Source organism: Dendrobates tinctorius, unplaced genomic scaffold, assembly GCF_039654945.1.
Source record: "Dendrobates tinctorius isolate UK_male_01 unplaced genomic scaffold, ASM3965494v1 ptg000168l, whole genome shotgun sequence".
NCBI lineage: Eukaryota > Metazoa > Chordata > Amphibia > Anura > Dendrobatidae > Dendrobates > Dendrobates tinctorius.
The window spans coordinates 2,686,450-2,713,736 of NW_027361835.1; the positions used below are offsets into that span (position 1 = coordinate 2,686,450).

General features: G+C 51.5%; 1 protein-coding gene across 10 annotated transcripts in view; it reads right to left on the reverse strand.

The window, feature by feature from the left end:
- PLEKHA7 (pleckstrin homology domain containing A7) overlaps positions 1-27,287 on the reverse strand; it is a 247,585-nt gene that overhangs the window by 101,270 nt on the left and 119,028 nt on the right. For all 10 annotated transcript variants that reach the window (XM_073550760.1, XM_073550759.1, XM_073550765.1 and 7 more), the window contains 5 exons: positions 15,375-15,458; positions 9,040-9,151; positions 6,891-6,995; positions 6,260-6,332; positions 6,079-6,179 (listed from right to left, as the gene is read on the reverse strand). In XM_073550760.1, the coding sequence (XP_073406861.1) occupies positions 6,079-6,179; positions 6,260-6,332; positions 6,891-6,995; positions 9,040-9,151; positions 15,375-15,458 (475 nt within the window). The remainder of the gene's footprint in view (positions 1-6,078; positions 6,180-6,259; positions 6,333-6,890; positions 6,996-9,039; positions 9,152-15,374; positions 15,459-27,287) is intronic.

Below are 27,287 nucleotides of genomic sequence, written 5' to 3' on the forward strand. Positions count from 1 at the left end.
GAAGCCCGAGGGTTGATCGCCAGCAACAAAACAAAAGCGGATTTGATAGCAGCCATCATGGAACACGACAGTGCAGCGCCCCCCAATGTGAATGTGGAGGAGACCGAATTCCAGAGGGAGGTAAAGAACAGACTGGCGTTCTATGGCCCAAACCCTGCAGTAGAGATCATACGAGAGGTGATGGCTGATGTGCGTACTGATCTGAAGGAAAAGATGGCCGAGCGGATCAGGATAGAGCTAGCCAAGATGGAAATGGCAGAGCGGACCAAAGTGGAGCTGGCCAAGATGGAGATGGCAGAGCGGAGAGAGGAGAGTCAGCGAGCAGGGGGAGCTCTGGCCTTCGACCAGGTACCTTCAACAGTAAGCCACAAAAAGATCCAGTATAATGCCTTCCGACAGTTGGGGGGAGGCAGAGGAAGACATTGATGGCTTTCTGCAGGACTTTGAGCGGCAGTGTGCCCTTCATCAAGTAAAGCCGGAGGAACGGGTTCAGATTCTGGCCAGCAAGCTGACAGGCCGGGCAGCGGACGCCTATCGCACGGTACCTGGTGAGGACTGTATGGACTATGAGCGGATCAAAGAAATGATCTTGGCCCGGTATGCGCTGACACCAGAGGCATACCTCCAAAAGTTCCGCGGACTTATAAAACGCGTAACCGATACCCACGCTGAATGGGCCTGTAAATTACGGCGGTCACTGCTACAGTGGGTACAAGGGAGCCAAGCAACCACTAAGGAGGACGTCCTCCAGCTCTTCCTGTTAGAACGATTCTTTAATGGACTAACCCCCGAGACACAGGAATGGCTTCGGGACAGGCGGCCAACGACTCTTGAGGAAGCCGCTCGTCTGGCCGATGAACATCATGATGCCAGGAGGCCGCAGTTCTACGGATCAAAGGTGGTCACTAGGGGCCCGCCCATGGACCTGGAGGGCCCAAAACCACCGAAGATTGTAGGGGGACCAGCTAGAAACCCGGCCTACCACAGTCCCCCTGGGGCGCGATGCCACACCTGCCGTCAGCTGGGCCACCTGCAAAGACAATGCCCCAACCGGACTCAGCATACCCAGTGGCCAAAGGCGGGAACAGCTACCTTCAGCCGGGCTGCTGTACACTGCTACCAAGGCGAAGCTGACCTGGCATTGGGGGCTACGACTAACCAAGGGGTGGAAGAGATGGAGGAAGTGCTGCATGAAGTAGACCCCGTGCAGGCAGCCCGGGCAGATAATCGACAACAGCATCGACAGGTCGTGTGGGTTAATGGGAAACGTATGCAGGGACTAAGAGATTCCGGGGAAACTTTGACCCTTGTGAAGCCTCATCTCGTCAGGGACCAAGAAAAGACGAACCGGACAGTGGCAGTTCGTGTAGCAGGGGGAGCTATACATTGACTACCCACTGCCAGGATTCACCTGAACTGGGGAGTCGGGGATGGCCTTGTTGTGGTCGGCTTGATGGAGGATTTGCCTGCAGACGTCTTGCTGGGAAATGACTTGGGGCCCATGTTGTCTGCATTCTCGGTGGCCCCTCTGGCTGAGACCTATCCTGTGACCACCCGGAGACAAGCTCGAGCTGCGGAGGCGGAATCACACTCAGAGGAGGCCCAGGTAAGACATCCCAGCCCTGCACGTATTCCCATAGCCAGACACATTTCTTGGGCCACCCCAGATGAATTTAAGAGGGAGTTACTTGAGGATCCTTCATTAGAGGGATATCGTGGGAAGGCACAGGAGGGAAGAGGAGTACTGGAAGGGGAACAGTTTATATGGAAGCAGGGACTCCTCTACCGGATCACAGAGCAGCACCACACAGGGACGAGCCCCACTATAAAACAACAGCTGGTAGTTCCCAAATAGTATAGGCAGGAGCTACTGCGAATCTCTCATGATATATCCTTGGCCGGGCACTTCGGCGTCAGTCGCACCAGGCATCGTCTGACACAAAACTTCTTTTGGCCGGGGGTAACCTATGATGTTCGTCAGTACTGCCAGACCCGTGACAGTTGTCAGCGCATTGGTAAGAGGGGGGATCGATGCAAGGCCAAATTACGCCCCCACCCCATTGTGGAGGAACCATTTAGCCGAGTAGCGGTCGATCTGATAGGGCCGTTAGCCAAACCCAGTCCGTCCGGGAAAAAGTATATATTGACAGTGGTAGATTATGCCACACGGTATCCAGAGGCGGTTGCATTACCTAACATACTGTTAGAGACGGTGGCGGCCGCCCTGCTCCAGGTTTTCTCACGGGTTGGATTTCCCCGAGAGATTATCTCGGACCAGGGTACCCAGTTTACAACAAGAAAATAGGGGGGGAAGCCAGCACTGCTTAAGGTTAGAATGCATAAATTAGAGTGCATATGCACATAATGTCTAGCTGTATTCAAAAATGAGATATTTAGCAAAAAAATTGATCAATTCAATTGAGCCACCCCGCCGCGCCAAGGCAATCTCATATGGGGGGTCATCAATGTTTGCTGGTCAGGCAATGTGTGGAGGCCATTCCTGACATGTCTGTGTTCAGACCTGGTTGGCCTTCATCTGCACTTGCTTCATCTGGCTTCATGGGAGCGATCCAGCAATGTTCAGGTACAGATTGCACTTGATGTGGTCATGCTCTAAATGTATTTAGGAGGCCGTAATGGCACAGCATTTATTAAAGATATATAGAGTAGGACCCCTGATATGAGATTGCCTTGGCGCGGCGGGGTGGCTCAATTGAATTGATCAATTTTTTTGCTAAATATCTCATTTTTGAATACAGCTAGACATTATGTGCATATGCACTCCAATTTATGCGTTCTAACCTTAAGCAGTGCTGGCTTCCCCCCCTATTTTCTACCCAGTTTACAGCAGAAGTGACCAACCTACTGGCCAGTTTCCTACTCCACACTGATGAGGGGCAATACCCCGAAACAGCTGTCTGTGGATGGATACCATGTTTTGGCATAGGTGGTTTCCTTCATTGGAGACTGCCCTTCCCGTGCTTGTTCCTTCCCGGGGAAAGACCTGGCTAGTCATTGCTTGCGTTGAGAAACATGTGATGGTGTCTCCGCGGCTCTTGATTTACATGTTTTTGCATATTTCCCATAAGGGATGGGGGCAATGCTCTAGCATCACTGCGTTGAGAAACATGTGATGGTGTCTCCGCTGTGTTGGATGTTGATCTCCATGAGTTCATTCATCCTCATTTTTCACACGGTATCCAGAGGTGGTTGCGTTACCTAACATACTGTGGCAGAGACAGTGGCGGCCGCCCTGCTCCAGGTTTTCTCACAGGTTGGATTTCCCCGGGAGATTATCTCGGACCAGGGTACCCAGTTTACAGCAGAGGTGACCAACCAACTGTGGAAGCTGTGCGGTGTAAAGTCCATTAGAAGCGCCCCGTACCACCCGCAAACCAATGGGTTGTGTGAACGCTTTAACGAGACATTAAAACAGCTCATTGAGACTTTTACCAGGACCTACAGGGACTGGGAAAAATTCTTGCCACACCTCCTGTTTGCCTATCGGGAGGTGCCCCAAGAATCCACGGGGTTCTCCCCGTTCGAGCTGGTATACAGGAGACGGGTAAGGGGACCCCTAGACTTAGTGCTGGAACACAGGGATGGGGAGGGCCTCATAGAAGGGGTACCTATTGTACCCTATGTGCTGGAATTCCGGGACCGCCTACAGGAGCTGACCCAGGCTGTACGTGAGAACATGCAGGCGACCCAGCGGCGCCAGCGCGTATGGTACGATCGGAGGGCCAGAGAGCGCACTTTGGAAATAGGACAGAAGGTCCTGGTGTTAGAGCCCACTAAGCAGAACAAGTTCCAAGCTGCATGGCAGGGGCCCTACCAGGTAGTGGTGAAAATAGCCGACACAACCTACAATGTCGCCGATTGTGACGACCCCAGGGTTATCCGCATGTTCCACGTGAATGTGCTGAAGCCCTACCGGGAGTGCCCTGAAGAGGTAGTGGCCATCTGTGCACCTGAAGCAGAGGATTTAGCCGGACTTCCCTTGCCGGATGTCTTAGGGGAAAGGACTCAGTCTAAAACATGGGACCAGGTACACTTGGGTGAAGACCTAGGCCCCCGGGAGAGACAGCAGGCGGAGGCGTTGTTGAGGCTGCGACAGAGGATGTTTTCAGAGAGACTGGGGTACACTCGCCTGGCACAACACAAGGTTGAGACCCCCTTGCGACAAAACCCCTTCCGCGTCCCTGAGTCTGTACGAGAGGGGATGCGACAAGAGATACAAGAGATGTTGCGTTTAGGGGTCATTGAAGAGTCAGATAGTCCCTGGGCATCCCCCGTAGTGTTAGTGCCCAAGAAGGATGGGTCTACACGGTTTTGTGTAGACTATAGTAAGCTCAATGAGAAAACAGTGATGGATGCATACCCCATGCCGCGTGTGGGTGAGTTGTTAGACCGGCTGGCGGGGGCAAAGTATTTGACCACCATCGATCTATGCAAAGGCTACTGGCAGATTCCCCTTAGTCCTGACGCTATTCCCAAGTCGGCATTTGTCACCCCGTTCGGCTTATTCCAGTTTCGAGTTATGCCATTCGGGATGAAGAATGCCCCGGCGACCTTCTAAAGGCTGGCTGACCGGCTTCTGGATGGTCTCCAGGACTATGCTTGTGCCTACCTGGACGACATCGCCATCTACAGTGCAACATGGGAATAGCATTTAAATCACCTAGAGACAGTATTGGGCAGGATCCACCAGGCCGGAATCACCCTGAACCCAAACAAGTGTCATGTGGGCAAAGCAGAGGTTCAGTATTTAGGGCATTGGGTGGGAAGTGGGAAACAGCGACCAGAACCAGCCAAGATTGGCCCAAATGGCCCATCCCACGCACTAAAACCCAGGTCATGGCGTTTCTAGGGACAGCGGGGTATTACAGGAAATTCGTTCCCAATTACAGCAGCGTAGCCAGGCTCCTCACTGATTTGACCCGTAAGAACCAACCCCGCCAGGTAACCTGGGCCCCAGAGTGTGAGGAAGCCTTCCGCCAACTAAAGGACGCCCTCACCAATACCCCTGTATTGGCCGCACCCGATCCAACTACACGTTTCCTTGTTCACACAGACGCTTCTATGTTTGGATCGGGGGCAGTACTGAGCCAAGTCGGGCCGGACGGCCAAGAACACCCGGTAGCTTACCTGAGTCGGAAACTACTGCCCCGTGAAGTAAGCTATGCGGCCAACGAGAAGGAGTGCCTGGCGGTAGTATGGGCCCTCAAGAAGTTGCATCCATATTTGTATGGACGACAGTTTTCCCTTCTAACGGACCATAATCCCCTAGTCTGGCTTAATTGGGTCTCCGGAGACAACGCCAGATTGCTGCGGTGGAGTTTAGCCCTACAACCTCTGGACTTCACCATCCACCACAGACCCGGCAAACAAAACGGTAACGCCGATGGACTAAGTCGACAAACGGAACTTGTACCAACCCCATAAACTTCGGTCTTCCCCAAACTGATCCGTTGAGGATCAGACTGTGTATGCCGATCGCGTCGCTGAAAAGGGGGAGCCGTGTTACAGAACCACTCAGCACCCAGAATATGTTGTGCAGTTATATGGATGTATAATAGGTTCTATGTGAGATGCATGTCCCTAATGCATCAGCATTCCCCTTTTGTCCGCCCTCCCCCCACCTTTGTAATTTCCACAGTTAACATCGGCAGGCTCCGGCCACCTGCGGCTTTTGTAATGTATGTCTGGCCTGCCGCTTTTCTATTGGCCTGCCTTCTGTATCTGTGTGATATATTCTGTGTCTTGTGAGTAAAGTGCTGTCAGACTGGAAATACATGGAGAAGCAGTGATCTTTTATATGCGCCCATGTAAACAAGGAATTCCAGCCAGCGTCATTCATTCAGACTCCAGCCAACGCAGAGTGGACCTCCGAAAACACGGGGTGGTACTGAAAGAGGTACCCGAGATAGGAAGACCCCGTTACAGCAGGTAACGGTGTGATTGCTGCTGGCGGAGACAGGCGGCTGGGGACCACTATGGGAAGCTGAATGCCGCGCCCTGGACACAGCCGCCGCCGTCTTCCTGGGGCCTGCACCCTCTACAAATGCACAATGTTACCTTAAAGGAATATCTGCGGTTTATCCGATCCTCGGGCCCGGTGACGGAGATGATGTAGCTCGGAAGCGGGATGCTGCCCAGGACGGCTTCCTCCCTGCTGTCTGAGAGATGGCAGAGGCCGGTCACAGGGGCACGATTATATCATTAGTCCCCGCACTGAAGCTCCAGTGTAACCTCTCACCTTTATAGTAGAAAAGACAATAATCCGAGAGCAGGAACCATCGCCTCTTCCACAGCTTCATCCCTGAGCTGTCCTGGAGTGGGCACAAGACACGGTGAACATGAGGGACAGCAGCACCCGCCACAAGCGCCCTCCACGAGCGCCCTCCATGAGAGCCTACCACGAGCACCCTCCACCACGAACGCCCACCACGAGAGCCCTCCACCATGAGAGCCCTTCACGAGCGCCCTCCGCCATGAGAGCCCTCCACAAGCGCCCTCCATGAGAGCCCACCACAAGCGCCCTCCACCATGAGAGCCCTCCACAAAGCGCCCTCCATGAGAGTCCATCACGCATGCCCTCCACGAGCGCCCTCCGCCATGAGAGCCCACCACGAGTGCCCTCCACGAGCACCCTCCACCACGAGAGTCCATCACGAGTGCTCTCCACGAGAGCCCATCAAGAACGTCCTCCACCACAGCCCACCACGAGAACCCACGAGCACCCTCCACCACGAGAGTCCACAAGAGCCCACTATGAGCGTCCTCCACAAGAGCCCACCATGAGTGTCCTCCACGAGAGCCCACAAGAGCTCACCAGGTGCGTCCTCCACAAGCGCATACAAGACACAAAGGAGGCGTCCTCCACCCACCTGCTTGTACAGCCATCCCCGCACCAGCACCGGCACACTCGGATTCCTCTTTACAGACCGGTCTCTCTTGCCGAAGCTGTACACCTTCCCCACAGATTTAAATGCCTGAAATGACAGCGAGAGAATAAAACAATGAAGGAGTCGACAAACAGCATCCAAAGCCTGAACCAGACGGCAAGAACTGTGGTGGACGGGATCGAGGACATAGAAGAGATGGCACCAACCACCCTGACGCTGAACGCCCTGTCACCAACCGCCCCGACGCTGAACGCCCTGTCACCAACCGCCCCGACGCTGAACGCCCTGTCACCAACTGCCTTGACGCTGAACGCCCTGTCGCTGAACGCCCTGTCACCAACCGCCCTGACGCTGAACACCCTGTCACCAACCGCCCTGATGCTGAACGCCCTGTCACCAACCGCCTTGACGCTGAATGCCCTGTCACCAACCGCCCTGACACTGAACGCCCTGTCACCAACCGCCCCGACGCTGAACGCCCTGTCACCAACCGCCCTGACGCTGAGCGCTCTGTCACCAACCGCCCTGACGCTGAACGCCCTGTCACCAACCACCGACGCTGAACACTGTCACCAACCACCCTGACGCTGACCGCCCTGACGCTGAACGCCCTCTCACCAACCGCCTTGACGCTGAATGGCCCTGTCACCATCCGCCCTGACGCTGAACGCCCTGTCACCAACCGCCCCCGACGCTGAACGCCCTGTCACCAACCGCCCTGACGCTGAACGCCCTGTCACCAACCACCGACGCTGAACACTGTCACCAACCACCCTGACGCTGACCGCCCTGATGCTGAACGCCCTCTCACCAACCGCCTTGACGCTGAATGCCCTGACGCTGACCGCACTGTCACCAACCGCTCTGACGCTGAACACCCTGTCACCATCCGCCCTGACGCTGAACGCCCTGACGCTGAACGCCCTGTCACCAGCCGCCCTGACGCTTAACGCCCTGTCACCAACCGCCTTGACGCTGAACGCCCTGTCACCAACCGCCCTGACACTGAACGGCCCTGTCACCAACCGCCCTGACACCAACCGCCCCCGACGCTGAACGCCCTGTCACCAACCGCCCTGACGCTGAGCACTCTGTCACCAACCGCCGACGCTGAATGCCCTGTCACCAACCGCCCTATCACAGACTGTGCTGACCATCCTGACACTAACCGCCCTGTCACATATAGGTTTACATAATGTATGGTGGATTACATTCTGACCCTAAGTAGTAAAGATGGCGGCACATATTAACATAAACAATAAATCTGAGAACTCAGACAACGTGCGACCAGCCCATGTTTAGGGGGGGTGTACACTGTACATCCAGACATCCAGGATGTAGGGTGTGCAAATGTGTGTGCCTGTATGTATGTATATATATATATATACACACACACACACATATATATATATATACACACATACACACACACACATATATATATATACACACATACACACACACATATATATATATATACACACATACACACACACATATATATATATATATATATATATATACACACATACTCACACACATATATATATATATACACACACACACACACAACAGTTCTATATGCACACATAAGTCAGGAGACAAGTGCGGGAGATCTGGGGAAGTGAGCGGGTATAGGGCATGTCCTGTATAGATATACATAGATGATGGGGTGCACATGGTATGTATATACATTATATATACACACCCCCTATACAGCGCACGCCGTATACCCGCTCGCTTCCCCAGATCTCCCGCACTTGGCTCCTAACTTGTACATCTCTTTGGGGTCCCATGGAATTGGTTCAGTGGGATTTCCATGTCTGCGGACCAACAGCACCGGACGGGATGGGGAAAGGGGAGAATCTATGCTGCCGGGTACACAATGGTGGGACGCAGGGGCTGTGCTCCCTGGTGTTCTGCATAGGATGCAATGTAACAGAACCGCAGCTGTGCACTGCAGCTCGAGACTTCAGATCTCACAAGCGCACAGTCTTGGGCTCTTAAGCTTCAAGCACAAACTTCCCCCTTGCTGTATATATATATATATACACATACATACACCCTCCTGTACCGTTATGCGCAGGCTAATGATCCCCAACGGGCACGTAGAGATGAGGAAAGGACTTACCTTAGGGGGGGGCCTGGACTCTGCAGTGGACGTGGTCACAGCTGTGGACCCCTCGCTCACCATGCTGTAGGGTCTTTGGTTCATCTGCTGAGGAGACATGATGGAGCCGTCCCTGGAGAAGGCAAATGACAGAGTGAGGACGATGCAGCAGAGACGGGAGTCTCATCACATCAGCGCAGGAAGCGTCTTCATGTATCACTGCAGCAGCTCTGCCAGAGAAAGTGACTGCAGTGAGGGCACCGTGCTCTGCCAGAGAAAGTGACTGCAGTGAGAGCACCGTGCTCTGCCAGAGAAAGTGACTGCAGTGAGGGCACCGTGCTCTGCCAGAGAAAGTGACTGCAGTGAGAGCACCGTGCTCTGCCAGAGAAAGTGACTGCAGTGAGGGCACCGTGCTCTGCCAGAGAAAGTGACTGCAGTGAGAGCACCGTACTCTGCCAGAGAAAGTGACTGCAGTGAGAGCACCGTGCTCTGCCAGAGAAAGTGACTGCAGTGAGAGCACCGTGCTCTGCCAGAGAAAGTGACTGCAGTGAGAGCACCGTGCTCTGCCAGAGAAAGTGACTGCAGTGAGGGCACCGTGCTCTGCCAGAGAAAGTGACTGCAGTGAGAGCACCGTGCTCTGCCAGAGAAAGTGACTGCAGTGAGGGCACCGTGCTCTGCCAGAGAAAGTGACTGCAGTGAGGGCACCGTGCTCTGCCAGAGAAAGTGACTGCAGTGAGGGCACCGTGCTCTGCCAGAGAAAGTGACTGCAGTGAGAGCACCGTGCTCTGCCAGAGAAAGTGACTGCAGTGAGAGCACCATGCTCTGCCAGAGAAAGTGACTGCAGTGAGAGCACCGTGCTCTGCCAGAGAAAGTGACTGCAGTGAGGGCACCGTGCTCTGCCAGAGAAAGTGACTGCAGTGAGGGCACCGTGCTCTGCCAGAGAAAGTGACTGCAGTGAGAGCACCGTGCTCTGCCAGAGAAAGTGACTGCAGTGAGAGCACCGTGCTCTGCCAGAGAAAGTGACTGCAGTGAGAGCACCGTGCTCTGCCAGAGAAAGTGACTGCAGTGAGGGTACCGTGCTCTGCCAGAGAAAGTGACTGCAGTGAGAGCACCGTGCTCTGCCAGAGAAAGTGACTGCAGTGAGGGCACCGTGCTATGCCAGAGAAAGTGACTGCAGTGAGGGCACCGTGCTCTGCCAGAGAAAAGTGACTGGAGTGAGGGCACCGTGCTCTGCCAGAGAAAGTGTCAGCAGTGAGGGCACCGTGCTCTGCCAGAGGAAGTGTCTGCAGTGAGGACACCGTGCTGTGCCCGGAGAATGTCTGCCAGGGAGAACGTCTGCAGTGAGGGCACCATACTCTGCCAGGGAGAACGTCTGCAGTGAGGGCACCATACTCTGCCAGGGAGAATGTCTACAGTGTGGGCACCGTGTTCTGCCAGGGAGAATGTCTGCAGTGAGGACACCGTGCACTGCCCGGAGAATGTCTGCAGTGAGGGCACCGTGCTCTGCCAGGGAGAATGTCTGCAGTGAGGGCACCGTGTTCTGCCAGGGAGAATGTCTGCAGTGAGGGCACCGTGCTCTGCCAGGGAGAATGTCTGCAGTGAGGGCACCGTGCTCTGCCAGGGAGAATGTCTGCAGTGAGGGCACCGTGCTCTGCCAGGGAGAATGTCTGCAGTGAGGGCACCGTGCTCTGCCAGGGAGAATGTCTGCAGTGAGGGCACCGTGCTCTGCCAGGGAGAATGTCTGCAGTGAGGGCACCGTGCTCTGCCAGGGAGAATGTCTGCAGTGAGGGCACCGTGCTCTGCCAGGGAGAACGTCTGCAGTGAGGGCACCGTGCTCTGCCAGGGAGAACGTCTGCAGTGAGGGCACCGTGCTCTGCCAGGGAGAACGTCTGCAGTGAGGGCACCGTGCTCTGCCAGGGAGAATGTCTGCAGTGAGGGCACCGTGCTCTGCCAGGGAGAATGTCTGCAGTGAGGGCACCGTGCTCTGCCAGGGAGAATGTCTGCAGTGAGGGCAACGTGCTCTGCCAGGGAGAACGTCTGCAGTGAGGGCACCGTGCTCTGCCAGGGAGAACGTCTGCAGTGAGGGCACCGTGCTCTGCCAGGGAGAACGTCTGCAGTGAGGGCACCGTGCTCTGCCAGGGAGAATGTCTGCAGTGAGGGCACCGTGCTCTGCCAGGGAGAATGTCTGCAGTGAGGGCACCGTGCTCTGCCAGGGAGAATGTCTGCAGTGAGGGCACCGTGCTCTGCCCGGAGAATGTCTGCAGTGAGGGCACCGTGCTCTGCCAGGGAGAATGTCTGCAGTGAGGGCACCGTGCTCTGCCAGGGAGAATGTCTGCAGTGAGGGCACCGTGCTCTGCCAGGGAGAACGTCTGCAGTGAGGGCACCGTGCTCTGCCAGGGAGAATGTCTGCAGTGAGGGCACCGTGCTCTGCCAGGGAGAATGTCTGCAGTGAGGGCACCGTGCTCTGCCAGGGAGAATGTCTGCAGTGAGGGCACCGTGCTCTGCCAGGGAGAATGTCTGCAGTGAGGGCACCGTGCTCTGCCAGGGAGAACGTCTGCAGTGAGGGCACCGTGCTCTGCCAGGGAGAACGTCTGCAGTGAGGGCACCGTGCTCTGCCAGGGAGAACGTCTGCAGTGAGGGCACCGTGCTCTGCCAGGGAGAATGTCTGCAGTGAGGGCACCGTGCTCTGCCAGGGAGAATGTCTGCAGTGAGGGCACCGTGCTCTGCCAGGGAGAATGTCTGCAGTGAGGGCACCGTGCTCTGCCAGGGAGAATGTCTGCAGTGAGGGCACCGTGCTCTGCCCGGAGAATGTCTGCAGTGAGGGCACCGTGCTCTGCCAGGGAGAATGTCTGCAGTGAGGGCACCGTGCTCTGCCAGGGAGAATGTCTGCAGTGAGGGCACCGTGCTCTGCCAGGGAGAATGTCTGCAGTGAGGGCACCGTGCTCTGCCAGGGAGAATGTCTGCAGTGAGGGCACCGTGCTCTGCCAGGGAGAATGTCTGCAGTGAGGGCACCGTGCTCTGCCCGGAGAATGTCTGCAGTGAGGGCACCGTGCTCTGCCAGGGAGAATGTCTGCAGTGAGGGCACCGTGCTCTGCCAGGGAGAATGTCTGCAGTGAGGGCACCGTGCTCTGCCAGGGAGAATGTCTGCAGTGAGGGCACCGTGCTCTGCCAGGGAGAATGTCTGCAGTGAGGGCACCGTGCTCTGCCAGGGAGAATGTCTGCAGTGAGGGCACCGTGCTCTGCCAGGGAGAATGTCTGCAGTGAGGGCACCGTGCTCTGCCAGGGAGAATGTCTGCAGTGAGGGCACCGTGCTCTGCCAGGGAGAATGTCTGCAGTGAGGGCACCGTGCTCTGCCAGGGAGAATGTCTGCAGTGAGGGCACCGTGCTCTGCCAGGGAGAATGTCTGCAGTGAGGGCACCGTGCTCTGCCAGGGAGAATGTCTGCAGTGAGGGCACCGTGCTCTGCCCGGAGAATGTCTGCAGTGAGGGCACCGTGCTCTGCCAGGGAGAATGTCTGCAGTGAGGGCACCGTGCTCTGCCAGGGAGAATGTCTGCAGTGAGGGCACCGTGCTCTGCCAGGGAGAATGTCTGCAGTGAGGGCACCGTGCTCTGCCAGGGAGAATGTCTGCAGTGAGGGCACCGTGCTCTGCCAGGGAGAATGTCTGCAGTGAGGGCACCGTGCTCTGCCAGGGAGAATGTCTGCAGTGAGGGCACCGTGCTCTGCCAGGGAGAATGTCTGCAGTGAGGGCACCGTGCTCTGCCAGGGAGAATGTCTGCAGTGAGGGCACCGTGCTCTGCCCGGAGAATGTCTGCAGTGAGGGCACCGTGCTCTGCCAGGGAGAATGTCTGCAGTGAGGGCACCGTGCTCTGCCAGGGAGAATGTCTGCAGTGAGGGCACCGTGCTCTGCCCGGAGAATGTCTGCAGTGAGGGCAGCAGATTCTTCTACCACTCATTATGGGCACAGATTTCACACTGAATCCGTCTCTGCAGCGTCACAAATCACTGGGGTAAATCAACCACAAGAAGCAAGAAAAACCCTGGATACCGTCAGCGAGGTCACCACTGACCAGCACCTGGCAGCCTTCACTTACATGGGACTGAAGGACTCATATAGCGTTCACTTACATGGGACTAAATGACTGATAGCCTTCCCTTATATGGGACTGAATTACTCTTATAGCCTTCACTTACATGGGACTGAATGACTCCTATAGCCTTCACTTACATGGGACTGAATGACTGATAGCCTTCCCTTATATGGGACTGAATGACTCTTATAGCCTTCACTTACATGGGACTGAATGACTCCTATAGCCTTCACTTACATGGGACTGAATGACTCTTATAGCCTTTACTTACATAGCAGCGAATGACTCTTATAGCCTTCACTTACATGGGACTGAATGACTTATAGCCTTCACTTACATGAGACTGAATGACTCCTATAGCCTTCACTTACAACGGGCACATGGTCATGACATGTAAACCCCTCCTGTAACATCCAGTCACCACCTGTACACACTATTCTGCTGTTACATCAGGTCTTATCCTCCAGTGACCTCCAGAGCTGCACTCACTATTCTGATGTTACATAATGTCTTATCCTCCAGAGCTGCAATCACTATTCTGCTGTTACATCGTCTTATCTTTCAGTCACCTCCAGAGCAGCACTCACTATTCTGCTGTTACATTGTCTCTTATCCTTCAGTCACCTCCAGAGCTGCAGTCGCTATTCTGCTGTTATATTGTGTCTTATCCTCCAGAGCTGCAGTCACTATTCATCTGTTATATTGTGTCTCATCCTCCAGTCCCTCCAGAGCTGTAGTCACTATTCTGCTGTTGCATCGTGCCTTATCCCCCCCCAGTCACCTCCAGAGCTGCAGTCATTATTCTGCTGTTACATTGTGTCTTATCCTTCAGTTACCTCCAGAGCTGCAGTCACTATTCTGCTGTTATATTGTGTCTTATCCTCCAGAGCTGCAGTCACTATTCAGCTGTTATATTGTGTCTCATCCTCCAGTCCCTCCAGAGCTGTAGTCACTATTCTGCTGGTGCATCGTGCCTTATCCCCCAGTCACCTCCAGAGCTGCAGTCTTTATTCTGCTGTTACATTGTATCTTATCCTTCAGTTACCTCCAGAGCTGCAGTCACTATTCTGCTGTTATATTGTGTCTTATCCTCCAGAGCTGCAGTCACTATTCAGCTGTTATATTGTGTCTCATCCTCCAGAGCAGCACTCACTATTCTGCTGTTACATTGTGTCTTATCCTTCAGTCACCTCTAGAGCTGCAGTCACTATTCTGCTGTTATATTGTGTCTTATCCTCCAGAGCTGCAGTCACTATTCAGCTGTTATATTGTGTCTCATCCTCCAGTCACCTCCAGAGCTGCAGTCACTATTCTGCTGTTGCATCGTGCCTTATCCCCCAGTCACCTCCAGAGCTGCAGTCATTATTCTGCTGTTACATTGTGTCTTATCCTCCAGAGCTGCACGCACTATTCTGCTGTCATATCTTGTCTTATTCACCAGTCACCTCCAGAGCTTCAGTCACTATTCTGCTGTTATATTGTGTCTTATCCTCCATAGCTGCACGCACTATTCTGCTGTTATATCTTGTCTTATTCACCAGTCACCTCCAGAGCTGCAGTCACTATTCTACTGTTGCATCGTGCCTTATCCCCCAGTCACCTCCAGAGCTGCAGTCATTATTCTGCTGTTACATTGTGTCTTATCCTCCAGAGCTGCACGCACTATTCTGCTGTTATATCTTGTCCCATTCACAAGTCACCTCCAGAGCTGCAGTCACTATTCTGCTGTTATATTGTGTCTTATCCTCCAGAGCTGCAGTCACTATTCAGCTGTTATATTGTCTCATCCTCCAGTCACCTCCAGAGCTGCAGTCACTATTCTGCTGTTGCATCGTGCCTTATCCCCCAGTCACCTCCAGAGCTGCAGTCACTATTCTGCTGTTATATTGTGTCTTATCCTCCATAGCTGCACGCACTATTCTGCTGTTATATCTTGTCCTATTCACCAGTCACCTCCAGAGCTGCAGTCACTATTCTGTTGCATCGTGCCTTATCCCCCAGTCACCTCCAGAGCTGCAGTCATTATTCTGCTGTTACATTGTGTCTTATCCTCCAGAGCTGCACGCACTATTCTGCTGTTATATCTTGTCTTATTCACCAGTCACCTCCAGAGGTGCAGTCACTATTCTGCTGTTACGTTGTGTCTAATCCTCCAGTCACCTCCAGAGCTGTAGTCACTATTCTGTTCTTACATCCGGTCTTATCCTCCAGATCTTTCTTTGAGGTCCCAGAGAAACATGAAAATGACCCACAGTAGGAGTTACTCACTTGTCACGTAGAATAAACTCTGCATTCTCTGGAGAAACCTCGCCCGATTCTGGGTGCCTGAATGACGTCGTTTGCTGGTTGTGGCTGCAAAGGAAAAGTGGGAAAAAAAGACAAAAAAAAATTATTCTATAAGTTTCTTTACCTCTTCTCTTCCCATTGTTCTTGCGTTACTCTCTACATCCTCTCCTCTTTCTCCATTGTTCTTGTGCTACTCTCTACATCCTCTCCTCTTTCTCCATTGTTTTTGCGCTACTCTCTACATCCTCTCCTCTTTCTCCATTGTTCTTGCCCTACTCTCTACATCCTCTCCTCTTTCTCCATTGTTCTTGCGCTACTCTCTACATCCTCTCCCCTTTCCCCATTGTTCTTGCACTTCTCTCTACATCCTCTCCTCTTTCTCCATTGTTCTTGCGCTACTCTCTACATCCTCTCCCCTTTCCCCATTGTTCTTGCACTACTCTCCCCATCATCTTCCCTTTCCCCATTGTTCTTGCGCTACTCTCTACATCCTCTCCTCTTTCTCCATTGTTCTTGCGCTACTCTCTACATCCTCTCCTCTTTCTCCATTGTTCTTGCGCTACTCTCTACATCCTCTCCTCTTTCTCCATTGTTCTTGTGCTACTCTCTACATCCTCTCCTCTTTCTCCATTGTTCTTGCACTACTCTCTACATCCTCTCCTCTTTCCCCATTGTTCTTGCACTACTCTCTACATCCTCTCCTCTTTCTCCATTGTTCTTGCGCTACTCTCTACATCCTCTCCCCTTTCCCCATTGTTCTTGCACTACTCTCTACATCCTCTCCTCTTTCTCCATTGTTCTTGCGCTACTCTCTACATCCTCTCCTCTTTCCCAATTGTTCTTGCACTACTCTCTACATCCTCTCCATTTTCCCTATTCGTCTTGCACTACTCTCTACATCCTCTCCTCTTTCCCTATTCTTCTTGCACTACTCTCTACATCCTCTCCCCTTTCCCCATTGTTCTTGCACTACTCTCTACATCCTCTCCTCTTTCCCCATTGTTCTTGCGCTCTCTACATCCTCTCCTCTTTCCCCATTGTTCTTGCACTACTCTCTACATCCTCTCCTCTTTCCCCACTGTTCTTGTACTACTCTCCCCATCATCTTCCCTTTCCCCATTGTTCTTGCGCTACTCTCTGCATCCTCTCCCTTTCCTCATTGTTCTTGCACTACTCTCTACATCCTCTCCCTTTCCTCATTGTTCTTGCACTACTCTCTACATCCTCTCCTCTTTCCCCATTCTTGTTGCACTACTCTCTACATCCTCTCCTCTTTCCCCATTCTTCTTGCGCTACTCTCTACATCCTCTCCCCTTTCCCCATTGTTGTTGCACTACTCTCTACATCCTCTCCTCTTTCCCTATTCTTCTTGCACTACTCTCTATATCCTCTCCCCTTTCCCCATTGTTCTTGCACTACTCTCTACATCCTCTCCCCTTTCCCCATTGTTCTTGCACTACTCTCTACATCCTCTCCTCTTTCCCCATTGTTCTTGCACTACTCTCTACATCCTCTCCCCTTTCCCCATTGTTCTTGCACTACTCTCTACATCCTCTCCTCTTTCCCCATTGTTCTTGTACTACTCTCCCCATCATCTTCCGTTTCCCCATTGTTCTTGCGCTACTCTCTACATCCTCTCCCTTTCCTCATTGTTCTTGCACTACTCTCTACATCCTCTCCTTTTCCCATTGTTGTTGCACTACTCTCTACATCCTCTCCTCTTTCCCCATTCTTCTTGCGCTACTCTCTACATCCTCTCCTCTTTCCCCATTGTTCTTGCACTACTCTCTACATCCTCTCCTCTTTCCCCATTGTTCTTGCACTACTCTCTACATCCTCTCCTCTTTCCCCATTGTTCTTGTACTACTCTCCCCATCATCTTCCCTTTCCCCATTGTTCTTGCGCTACTCTCTGCACCCTCTCCCTTTCCTCATTGTTCTTGCACTACTCTCTACATCCTCTCCTCTTTCCCCATTGTTGTTGCACTACTCTCTACATCCTCTCCTCTTTCCCCATTCTTCTTGCGCTACTCTCTACATCCTCTCCTCTTTCCCCATTGTTCTTGCGCTACTCTCTACATCCTCTCCTCTTTCCCCATTGTTGTTGCACTACTCTCTACATCCTCTCCTCATTGTTCTTGCGCTACTCTCTACATCCTCTCCCCTTTCCCCATTGTTCTTGCACTACTCTCTACATCCTCTCCCTTTCCTCATTGTTCTTGCACTACTCTCTACATCCTCTCCTCTTTCCCCATTGTTCTTGTACTACTCTCCCCATCATCTTCCCTTTCCTCATTGTTCTTGTACTACTCTCTACATCCTCTCCCCTTTCCCCATTGTTGTTGCACTACTCTCTACATCCTCTCCTCTTTCCCTATTCTTCTTGCACTACTCTCTATATCCTCTCCCCTTTCCCCATTGTTCTTGCACTACTCTCTACATCCTCTCCCCTTTACCCATTGTTCTTGCACTACTCTCTACATCCTCTCCTCTTTCCCCATTGTTCTTGCACTACTCTCTACATCCTCTCCCCTTTCCCCATTGTTCTTAAACTACTCTCTACATCCTCTCCTCTTTCCCCATTCTTCTTGCACTACTCTCTACATCCTCTCCTCTTTCCCAATTGTTCTTGTACTACTCTCCCCATCATCTTCCCTTTCCCCATTGTTCTTGCGCTACTCTCTGCATCCTCTCCCTTTCCTCATTGTTCTTGCACTACTCTCTACATCCTCTCCCTTTCCTCATTGTTCTTGCACTACTCTACATCCTCTCCTCTTTCCCCATTGTTGTTGAACTACTCTCTACATCCTCTCCTCTTTCCCCATTCTTCTTGCGCTACTCTCTACATCCTCTCCTCTTTCCCCATTGTTCTTGCGCTATTCTCTACATCCTCTCCCCTTTCCCCATTGTTCTTGCACTACTCTCTACATCCTCTCCCTTTCCTCATTGTTCTTGCACTACTCTCTACATCCTCTCCTCTTTCCCCATTGTTGTTGCACTGCTCCCTACATCCTCTCCTCTTTCCCCATTCTTCTTGCGCTACTCTCTACATCCTCTCCTCTTTCCCCATTGTTCTTGCGCTACTCTCTACATCCTCTCCTCTTCCCCATTGTTGTTGCACTACTCTCTACATCCTCTCCTCTTTCCCCATTCTTCTTGCGCTACTCTCTACATCCTCTCCTCTTTCCCCATTGTTCTTGCTCTACTCTCTACATCCTCTCCTCTTTTCCCATTGTTGTTGCACTACTCTCTACATTCTCTCCTCTTTCCCCATTCTTCTTGCGCTACTCTCTACATCCTCTCCCCTTTCCCCATTGTCCTTGCGCTACTCTCTACATCCTCTCCCTTTCCTCATTGTTCTTGCACTACTCTCTACATCCTCTCCTCTTTCCCCATTGTTCTTGCGCTACTCTCTACATCCTCTCCCTTTCCCCATTGTTTTTGCATTACTCTCTACATCCTCTCCCTTTCCTCATTGTTCTTGCACTACTCTCTACATCCTCTCCTCTTTCCCCATTGTTCTTGCACTACTCTCTGCATCCTCTCCCTTTCCTCATTGTTCTTGCACTACTCTCTACATCCTCTCCTCTTTCCCCATTGTTCTTGCACTACTCTCTACATCCTCTCCTCTTTCCCCATTGTTCTTGCACTACTCTCTACATCCTCTCCTCTTTCCCCACTGTTCTTGTACTACTCTCCCCATCATCTTCCCTTTCCTCATTGTTCTTGTACTACTCTCTACATCCTCTCCTCTTTCCCCATTTTTCTTGTACTACTCTCTACATCCGCTCCCCTTTCCCCATTGTTGTTGCACTGCTCCCTACATCCTCTCCCCATTCCCCATTGTTCTTTACTACTCCTTACATCCTCTCCCCTTTCCCCATTGTTCTTGCACTGCTCCCTACATCTCGCCTTTCTACTATTCTCTCTCTTTTACTCTGGAGCTCTGTCTCTAGTGGATCACACCACTAGCGCAGTTAACAAATACACCGAATATTCCAGCTTTGTATGAATTATTTCAATCCCCCTCTTCTTCACACAACAGCAAGACCTTTTTTTTCTTTATTTATCTTTTTGAAAAATGCTACATAGATATATTAAGTTTTTCATCCCATGTATCTTTCTCAATTACATGCACTTTTATTTATTATTGTTACTATTGTAAACTTCGTTTTCTAACACTGTATCTGCTATAAAGACGTTGAATCCTCTGACGGCAAGAGTTTAATCATAGAATCGTAGAGTTGGAAGGGTCCTCCTGGGCCATCTGGTCCAACCCCCTGCTCAAAGCAGGATTCGCTAAATCATCCCAGACAGATGTCTGTCCAGCCTCTGTTTGAAGACTTCCATTGAAGGGAACTCACCACTTCTCGTGGCAGCCTGTTACACTCATTGATCACTAACTGTCAAAAAGTTTTTTCTAATATCTAATCTGTGTCTCCTCCCATTCAGATTCGTCCCATTGCTTCTAGTCTTTCCTTGTGCAAAGGGTTTGTTCTTTTGTGAATACATTGTCCATATAGTCCCGCACTTCTGAGCTGTATCTTTCGTTGCTCTTCGGTCCTGATGAAGAGGTTTGAAAACCATGAAATGTGTTGACCTACTAAACGGCATTCCTGCTTCCCTTTTGTGTGTGACTGTTCCTCGGGCAGCGCGGATTCTGAACCACCGTACTCCTCATTTTTCCTAGTGACGTGTGAATGATGAGCGCCTCGGCACTCCACATCTTGGAAAGGGACAGCATGCCCGCGACATTTACATCACAGCATTATCGCACAGACATGATAGAAATCTGGACAGAATATTATTATTTGTTCTCTAATATTATTATTACGCCCTCCTTGTGAGCTGGGAAAACCATCCTGTCTGGCCTAAGTCGCTCGATCCTTGCTCACATTCACGTCACTTGGCAAGTGAAAAGGTTTTAAATACTAGAGTAGGGACTGTCCCATAGGGGTTGCCGTGACGTGGCGGGATGGCTTGTACATTATTTTGATCAAAATTATGTTTACTAAATACCCTTATCATTATTATTACTTTTATGCATTATTTGCAGTTTATTTTTTACTTTTTTATTTTAGGATATTTGTGTTTTTTGTTTTCTATTATTAGAATATGAAGCAGAACCTGCGCACACGATATGGCGGTAATATTCTCATACACACAGCTTATAGCAGCAGTATTCCGCAGACATGTGATGGGATTACTATGCCCTCATGTGAAGTGGCAGCTCAGCATCCCAGCCAGGGTGTACTGACTTATTACTGCTGTGAGTTCTCCAGAACTGTCTCTCAGACTGTTGTCTGATTAATGGCGGGTCTCTCGGCTCCGAACTTCAGCTTCAATTCATCAACTGCAGGATATCGCCCCGTTCTAGAAGCATGCTGGATAGGACAGAGGAGCTCCTGAGCAAACTTCAGTTCATACCTTAAAATGAGAAGACCGGAGGACATGTCTCGGAAATCTACAGATGTGACAAAATACTAAACACTCCGGACAAAGAGTTTCAGGATTTGAAGCTAATCAAGAAAGATTCACAAGAAAAACAAGAAACAAAGAAGCAAAAACAGGTCAAGATTACCTAGTGAAAAGCCAGCAAAGGGCCAACCTCAAACCCCAACACAAGGCACCGCCAAGGCAAGGGCTCCATGCCGATACACTGCCAAGATAACAATAGACTGGATATTGTGCAATAGAAAATATAGAAGAAAAGACCTTTAAAATGAAACAATGATTGAACTGTAAGCCAGGAGGGTGACCTGGAGCCAGCAGGGGCGTCACATTAGTGATAACCTTCCCTGTGAAGGACAGAAACCTGGCCAAGATACAGGAACACCCAGAGAGCCTAATGATAGACTTCACCAAAAAGGGAAAAACTAATGTGTTATTCTGCTCAGGGACCACCACCAAGCTCGGGACCACCAAATATTTAAAGAACGTCAAAACGCAGGGCATTAAGAATGGCACAAATCCGGGCACAGGATGAGGAGGACCCCGGGTCCTGTAATCTTTCCATAAACATTTATAAAAATGGAACTATCATGGTACAAGGAACAGAACCCAAGATGGAGGAATTTCAACAACAATTCCAGCACATTAAAGGGAACCTGTCACCCCCCCAGAGCATTTAGAAGAGCCCCCTGCAGCAGCACTAAGGCTGCATTCTGTGAAGGTGGCTCTTCTGTTTCTGACCCCTTGTAACGCCGAAATATTGACTTTTATAACTAGGTCCCCATACCTGTATTGCGTCCCATAGGTATGGTGAGTCCCCCTGAATCAGCCGCCTCCCAGCCGTCCATCATCCCCGTCTTGCATCTGGGCGCCACCTCCCAGCCATCCATCATGCCCCTGTCTTGCATCTGGGCGCCACCTCCCAGCCGTCCATCATGCCCCTGTCTTGTGTCTGGGCGCCGCCTCCCAGCCTGTCCATCATGCCCCTGTCTTGCGTCTGGGCGCCGCCTCCCAGCCGTCCATCATCCCCGTCTTGCATCTGGGCGCCGCCTCCCAGCCGTCCATCATCCCCGTCTTGCATCTGGGTGCCGCCTCCCAGCCATCCATCATGCCCCTGTCTTGCTTCTGTGCGCCGCCTCCCAGCCTGTCCATCATCCCCGTCTTGCATCTGGGTGCCGCCTCCCAGCCATCCATCATGCCCCTGTCTTGCGTCTGTGCGCCGCCTCCCAGCCTGTCCATCATGCCCCCTTCTTGCATTTGGGCACCGCCTCCAAGCCATCCATCATGCCCCTGTCTTGCGTCGGGGTGCTGCCGCCCAGCCATCCATCATCACCCCTGTCATCTTGCATCTGGGCGCCGCCTACCAGCCATCCATCATGCACCTGTCTTGCATCTGGGCGCCGCCTCCCAGTTGTCCATCATGCCCCTTTGCGCCGCCGCCTCCTCCCGTGTTGTATGCCGGCGCCTGCGCTGTGACAACAGTTCTCGGGCATGCGCAGTGCGTGCTGCCTGGGAACTGACATCAGGCTTTCAAGCCTGCGTGTTATGGAGTCCCCCGATTCTCAGCCCCGCAGTGTGAATACATCATAACACACTGCAGGGCGGGATCAGGGGACTCCAATACACACAGGCTTGATAGCCTGATGTCCGTTCCCAGGCAGCACGCACTGCGCATGCCCGAGAACTGTTGTCACAGTGCAGGCATACAACACAGGAGGAGGCGGAGCACAGGGGCATGATGGACGGCTGGGAGGCGGCGCCCAGATGCTAGACACGGGCATGATGGACGGCTGGGCGGTGGCTGACACAGGGGGACACACCATATCTATGGGACGCAATACAGGTATGGGGACCTAGTTATTAAAGTCAATATTTCAACGTTACTAGGGCTCAGAAACAGAAGAGCCACCTTCACAGAATGCAAAGTTAGTGCTGCTGAAGGTGGCTTTTACTTAAAAATGCCCTGGGGGGGTGACAGGTTCCCTTAAAGTAGTTGTCCGGGCTTTTCACATAATCTCAGTACATATCTGGGCTGCAGAATGGTGACAATAAGTAATTTACCTTCTGTCACCAGTTTGCAGGGTTTTCTAGATATCACTCTCTTGCTTCTGAGCAGAACGTCCAAGGTGGGGCGGGGGGTGTTCTGGCATTGAAATGAGAACTGGTCTTCTCAATTCAAAGAGGAATTTCAAAGAAGCCAAGGAGAGAAAAATGCAAATGACCGACTGAAGGAGGAATTATTAAGGCTGAAAAGAGACCAGTGTGAAATGCAAAGGTCACTTCAAAGACTGCAGGAAGAAAATGCATACCTCAAAGAAAGAAATAACACAGCTAAAACCATCCAACCTGCAAGAAAAGCCAGAGAGGGCACCTCAATGTACAAGCAGTCCCCTAAATCCAAGGCCTGCGCCAACCATCTCGGTGCCTGACACATCACACACCAGCGGCAGCCCCAGCCAGAAGGACACTACACACAACCACAGCAATAAAAGTACAGCCCCATCCACACAGCAAATCAGGGCAACCAACACCCCCGAACCCAACCCTGCAAAGGAAAATCCTACCCCGATTCCCAGCAACGAATATACATCCTCATCTTCACAGCAACCCAGGGCAACCAACAGCCAAAGACCCACGAAAAACAAACAGCCCAAATACAACACCGGGCCCTGACATCGTCCGAATAGGAAACTCACATGGGAAATACGTGGACACTAAGAGACGGTTCCTGGGGGCACAGGTCACAAAAATCCACTGTCCAACAATCCCACGAGCAGAGAAGGTGATCAATAACCCATGCGCCACAGAGCCCACACACCGGCCGAAACGATATTCACCAAGAGACAACCACCCAAAGGCCTAGAAAAACTCGCACTATCTGCCCAGCAAAAATGTCCCAGATCCAAAACAATCCTGTCTGCCCTGCTTCCAAGGAAAGACATAGACCACCATGTAACCCAGCAAATCAACTCTGAGCCGGCCGCCAGTATCGCCTTAAGCTCCAAACATAAAACTGGCAAGACACCCTGAAATAACGCTCCATCACCTATATGATGACAAGCACCTCAATAAACAAGGGGTCAGCCATCCGGCCAGAGAGCTAGACTGCGTTCCAAACTGCGTTCCAAACAGACCTCCGAGACCACAAGCAAGACGCCCACCAAACAGATGGCAACGCACAGCGACCTGCAGTGAGAGCCCACAGAGAGGACAGAGGTACTGGAGACCACAAGCCCCACAATGGCAGCACAAAATAACAGAGGGGCGTAACACGGCAGAAATAAGGACATTGCTCAACACATTGTGCAGCAAACCCATGGGACACCCCTAAACCATGCCACCTAAATCCACCACTCGAACTGTTGGATTATAATTATATCCATTATAAGTTACATCCTAAGTTATCAGCAGCTGGAACATTCAAGGATTGAATGCATCAGCTTTTGGGTCCAAGATAAACGACCCAGGCTTCAAAGAAAGGCTAAAGAAGATGAGAAGATGGACATCCAGATCCTCCTGAAGACATGGGCCCTAGCAGAGGAGGAATCCCTGGCACCTCTGGGATACTGGGAATTATGTGTCTCCACCAAGAAAAACAAGAACACCAAACAGGGCTGCTGCTCAGGGGGCATACTAATATGGTACAAGGAGGAGATCAAAGAGCAGATCACAGCAATGAAAAGAGGAGACAGCCATATCTGGATAAAGACAAGCAGCTCCATCCTCACCTCTCAGCAGGACATCTACCTCTGTGCAGCTTACAATTCAGGGCTGTGGAGTCAGTAAGCCAAAACTGAGACAACTCCTCAATTTACATGACTCAGACTCCACAGCCCTGGCTTACATCCCTCCATCAGAATCCACATACTTTAGGCCAGACATCTACGAGGTCCTACACGGAGGCATCCTAATTCCATGCCGAGGTAAGGTTCTCCTCTGAGGAGACCTCAATGCCAGGATGGGTACAGAAAAGGACTGTCACCAGACGGAAACACACACGTGCTGGGAAATGAGTCCTTCTACAGTAACTCAGTACAGACAGCTATGACACAGTAGTGAACAAAAGCGGCAGAACACTGCTGAACCTGTGCCGGAGCCTGGGGCTGTATATACTGAATGGACGCCTCAGGGGGGACTCATTAGGGAGATTTACACTAAACTCCCACGTGGGCAGTAGTGTGGTGGATTATGCCATAACAGACATGGACCCAGCAAACATAATGCCTTCATAGTCACCCCTGAAACCCACCTGACAGACCACAACAGATACTGCTGTATATGAGATCCACGGACAAACCACCCACAGAAAAGCCCCATCTGACCGGTCTCCACAACCTAGCACCTTCCTTCAAGTGCCCTAAACAGTTAGGCACTGAATACATCAAAATGAGCAACAGAACCGAGATCCAAGAGCTACTTGTACATTTTAACACAAGTAGCTACACATCAAACCAGAAAGGGGCCAACCTGGCAGTGAATTATTTTAACAAGCTCCTATTTACCATGGCAAAACTAGCAGGCCTCAGAAAGACCAACCCCAAGAGACCTACAAAAAAACAATGCCAAAAATGGTTTGACAAAGAATTTAAGGCACTACGCAACTCCATAAGGATGGCCTCAAGCGAAAAAGACAGAGATCCCCAAAAACAGGGACCTAAGAGAGGCCCATGACACCCTACAGAGGCAATAAAAGTGCATCCTCAAGGAGAAAAAACAGAGGCACATGTCCCAGAAACTACGGCAGCTTGAAGACTCCCTCCAGGACAACTCATTCTAGGAGACCTGGAGTCATATCGGCACAAAGCCCAAGCAGAACACCCTCCACATCCAGAATGGCAACATCTGGCACAATTACATTGAGAGCCTCTACAGGAACATACCAGAAGAAGACCTAACCCCAGAACAGCAACAACTAACCAATAAACTGAGGGACAAGGAGGAAACAGTCAAGGACTTCCAAAACCCTCTGGACACACCAATCAGTGTGCTGGAAATAAAGGATAGAATCAGACGGTTGAAATGAAGAAGGCCGGGGGCAGTGATGGCATCTTGCCAGAGATGATCAAATATAGCTCCCCAGAAATAAAGGCAGCACTGGCAAAACTTTTCATCCACGTCCTAAGCACCGGCTACTTCCTGCAATGCTGGAATCAAGGTCTCATTGCCCCCATCTACAAGAATGGAGACCGATACAATCCAGCAAACTACAGAGGGATTTGTGTCAACAGCATTCCGGGAAAACTGTTTAACAGCATCATTAATAAAAGGATCATCACCAACCTCATCCTGCGTGACATCCTCAGCAGAAGCCAAGCTGGGTTCATGCCAAACCATAACACTACCGATCACATCTACACCTGCACAGCCTCATCAAGACCCACGTCCACAGCAAAAACAGGGGAAAATATTTGCATGCTTCCTAGACTTCAAGAAGGCCTTTGACTTAGTGGTGGCACCCCAGCCTGTATCTGAAACTCCTGGAAAGCGGAATAGGTGTCAGAACCTATGACGTCATCAAGAGCTCAAACACTGAGAACCGTTGCAGCGTGAAGGTTAACGAGAAGAGGACAGCTTTCTTCTGGCAGGGCTGCGGGGTCAGACAGGGCTGCATCCTGAGCCCAGCTCTTTTCAACATCTACATGAATAACTGGCAGCAGCCCTGGAATCCTCCTCCACCCCAGGCCTCAGTCTGGACGACTGAGAGGTGAAGTTCCTGCTGTACACAGATGACCTCCTGCTCCTCTCCCCAACCAAGAGAGACCTCCAAGACAGCCTGGCAGTGGTGGAAACATTCAGCACCACCTTAGCGCTGCCCATCAACCAAAAGAAGACCGAAGTCATGGTGTTTCAGAAGAGGAACCAGAAAAAAACTCCCACTTAATCCCTCCCATTAAATAGCTCCACACTGGAGAAGACCCACAGCTATACCTACCTCGGTCTGGAGATAAGCCAAAATGAGAGCCTCAAGCAAGCAGCAGAGGCCCTGAAAGGAAAAGCGTGCAGAACCTTCTATGCTATCAGAAGACAACTGTACCACCCCAAACCACCGGTGAGAGTTTGGCTTAAGATATTCAATAGCGTCATCACTCTTATACTGCTGTATGGTAGCGAGGTTTGGGGCCCAGTGACTTACCCAGACCACAAAAAGTGGGATACCAGCCCAACCAAAGTCTTCCACCTGGAGTTCTGCAAATATCTCCTCCAAGTACATCACAGCACCTCAAACATAGCCTGTCGGGAAGAGTTGGGCTGATTCCCCTTATGGCTAACTATAAACAAGAGGGCGCTATCACACCAGACGCAGATACAGAACAGCAACCCCAGCTCCTACCATCATAAAGCCCAGGGCAAGCTATGAACGCCAGCAGCCAGTCCCACCAAAGTCAGCAACAAACCCCGACAAAAGCCGAAATAAAGAAGATTTCAGAGAGCCACAAGATGCAAT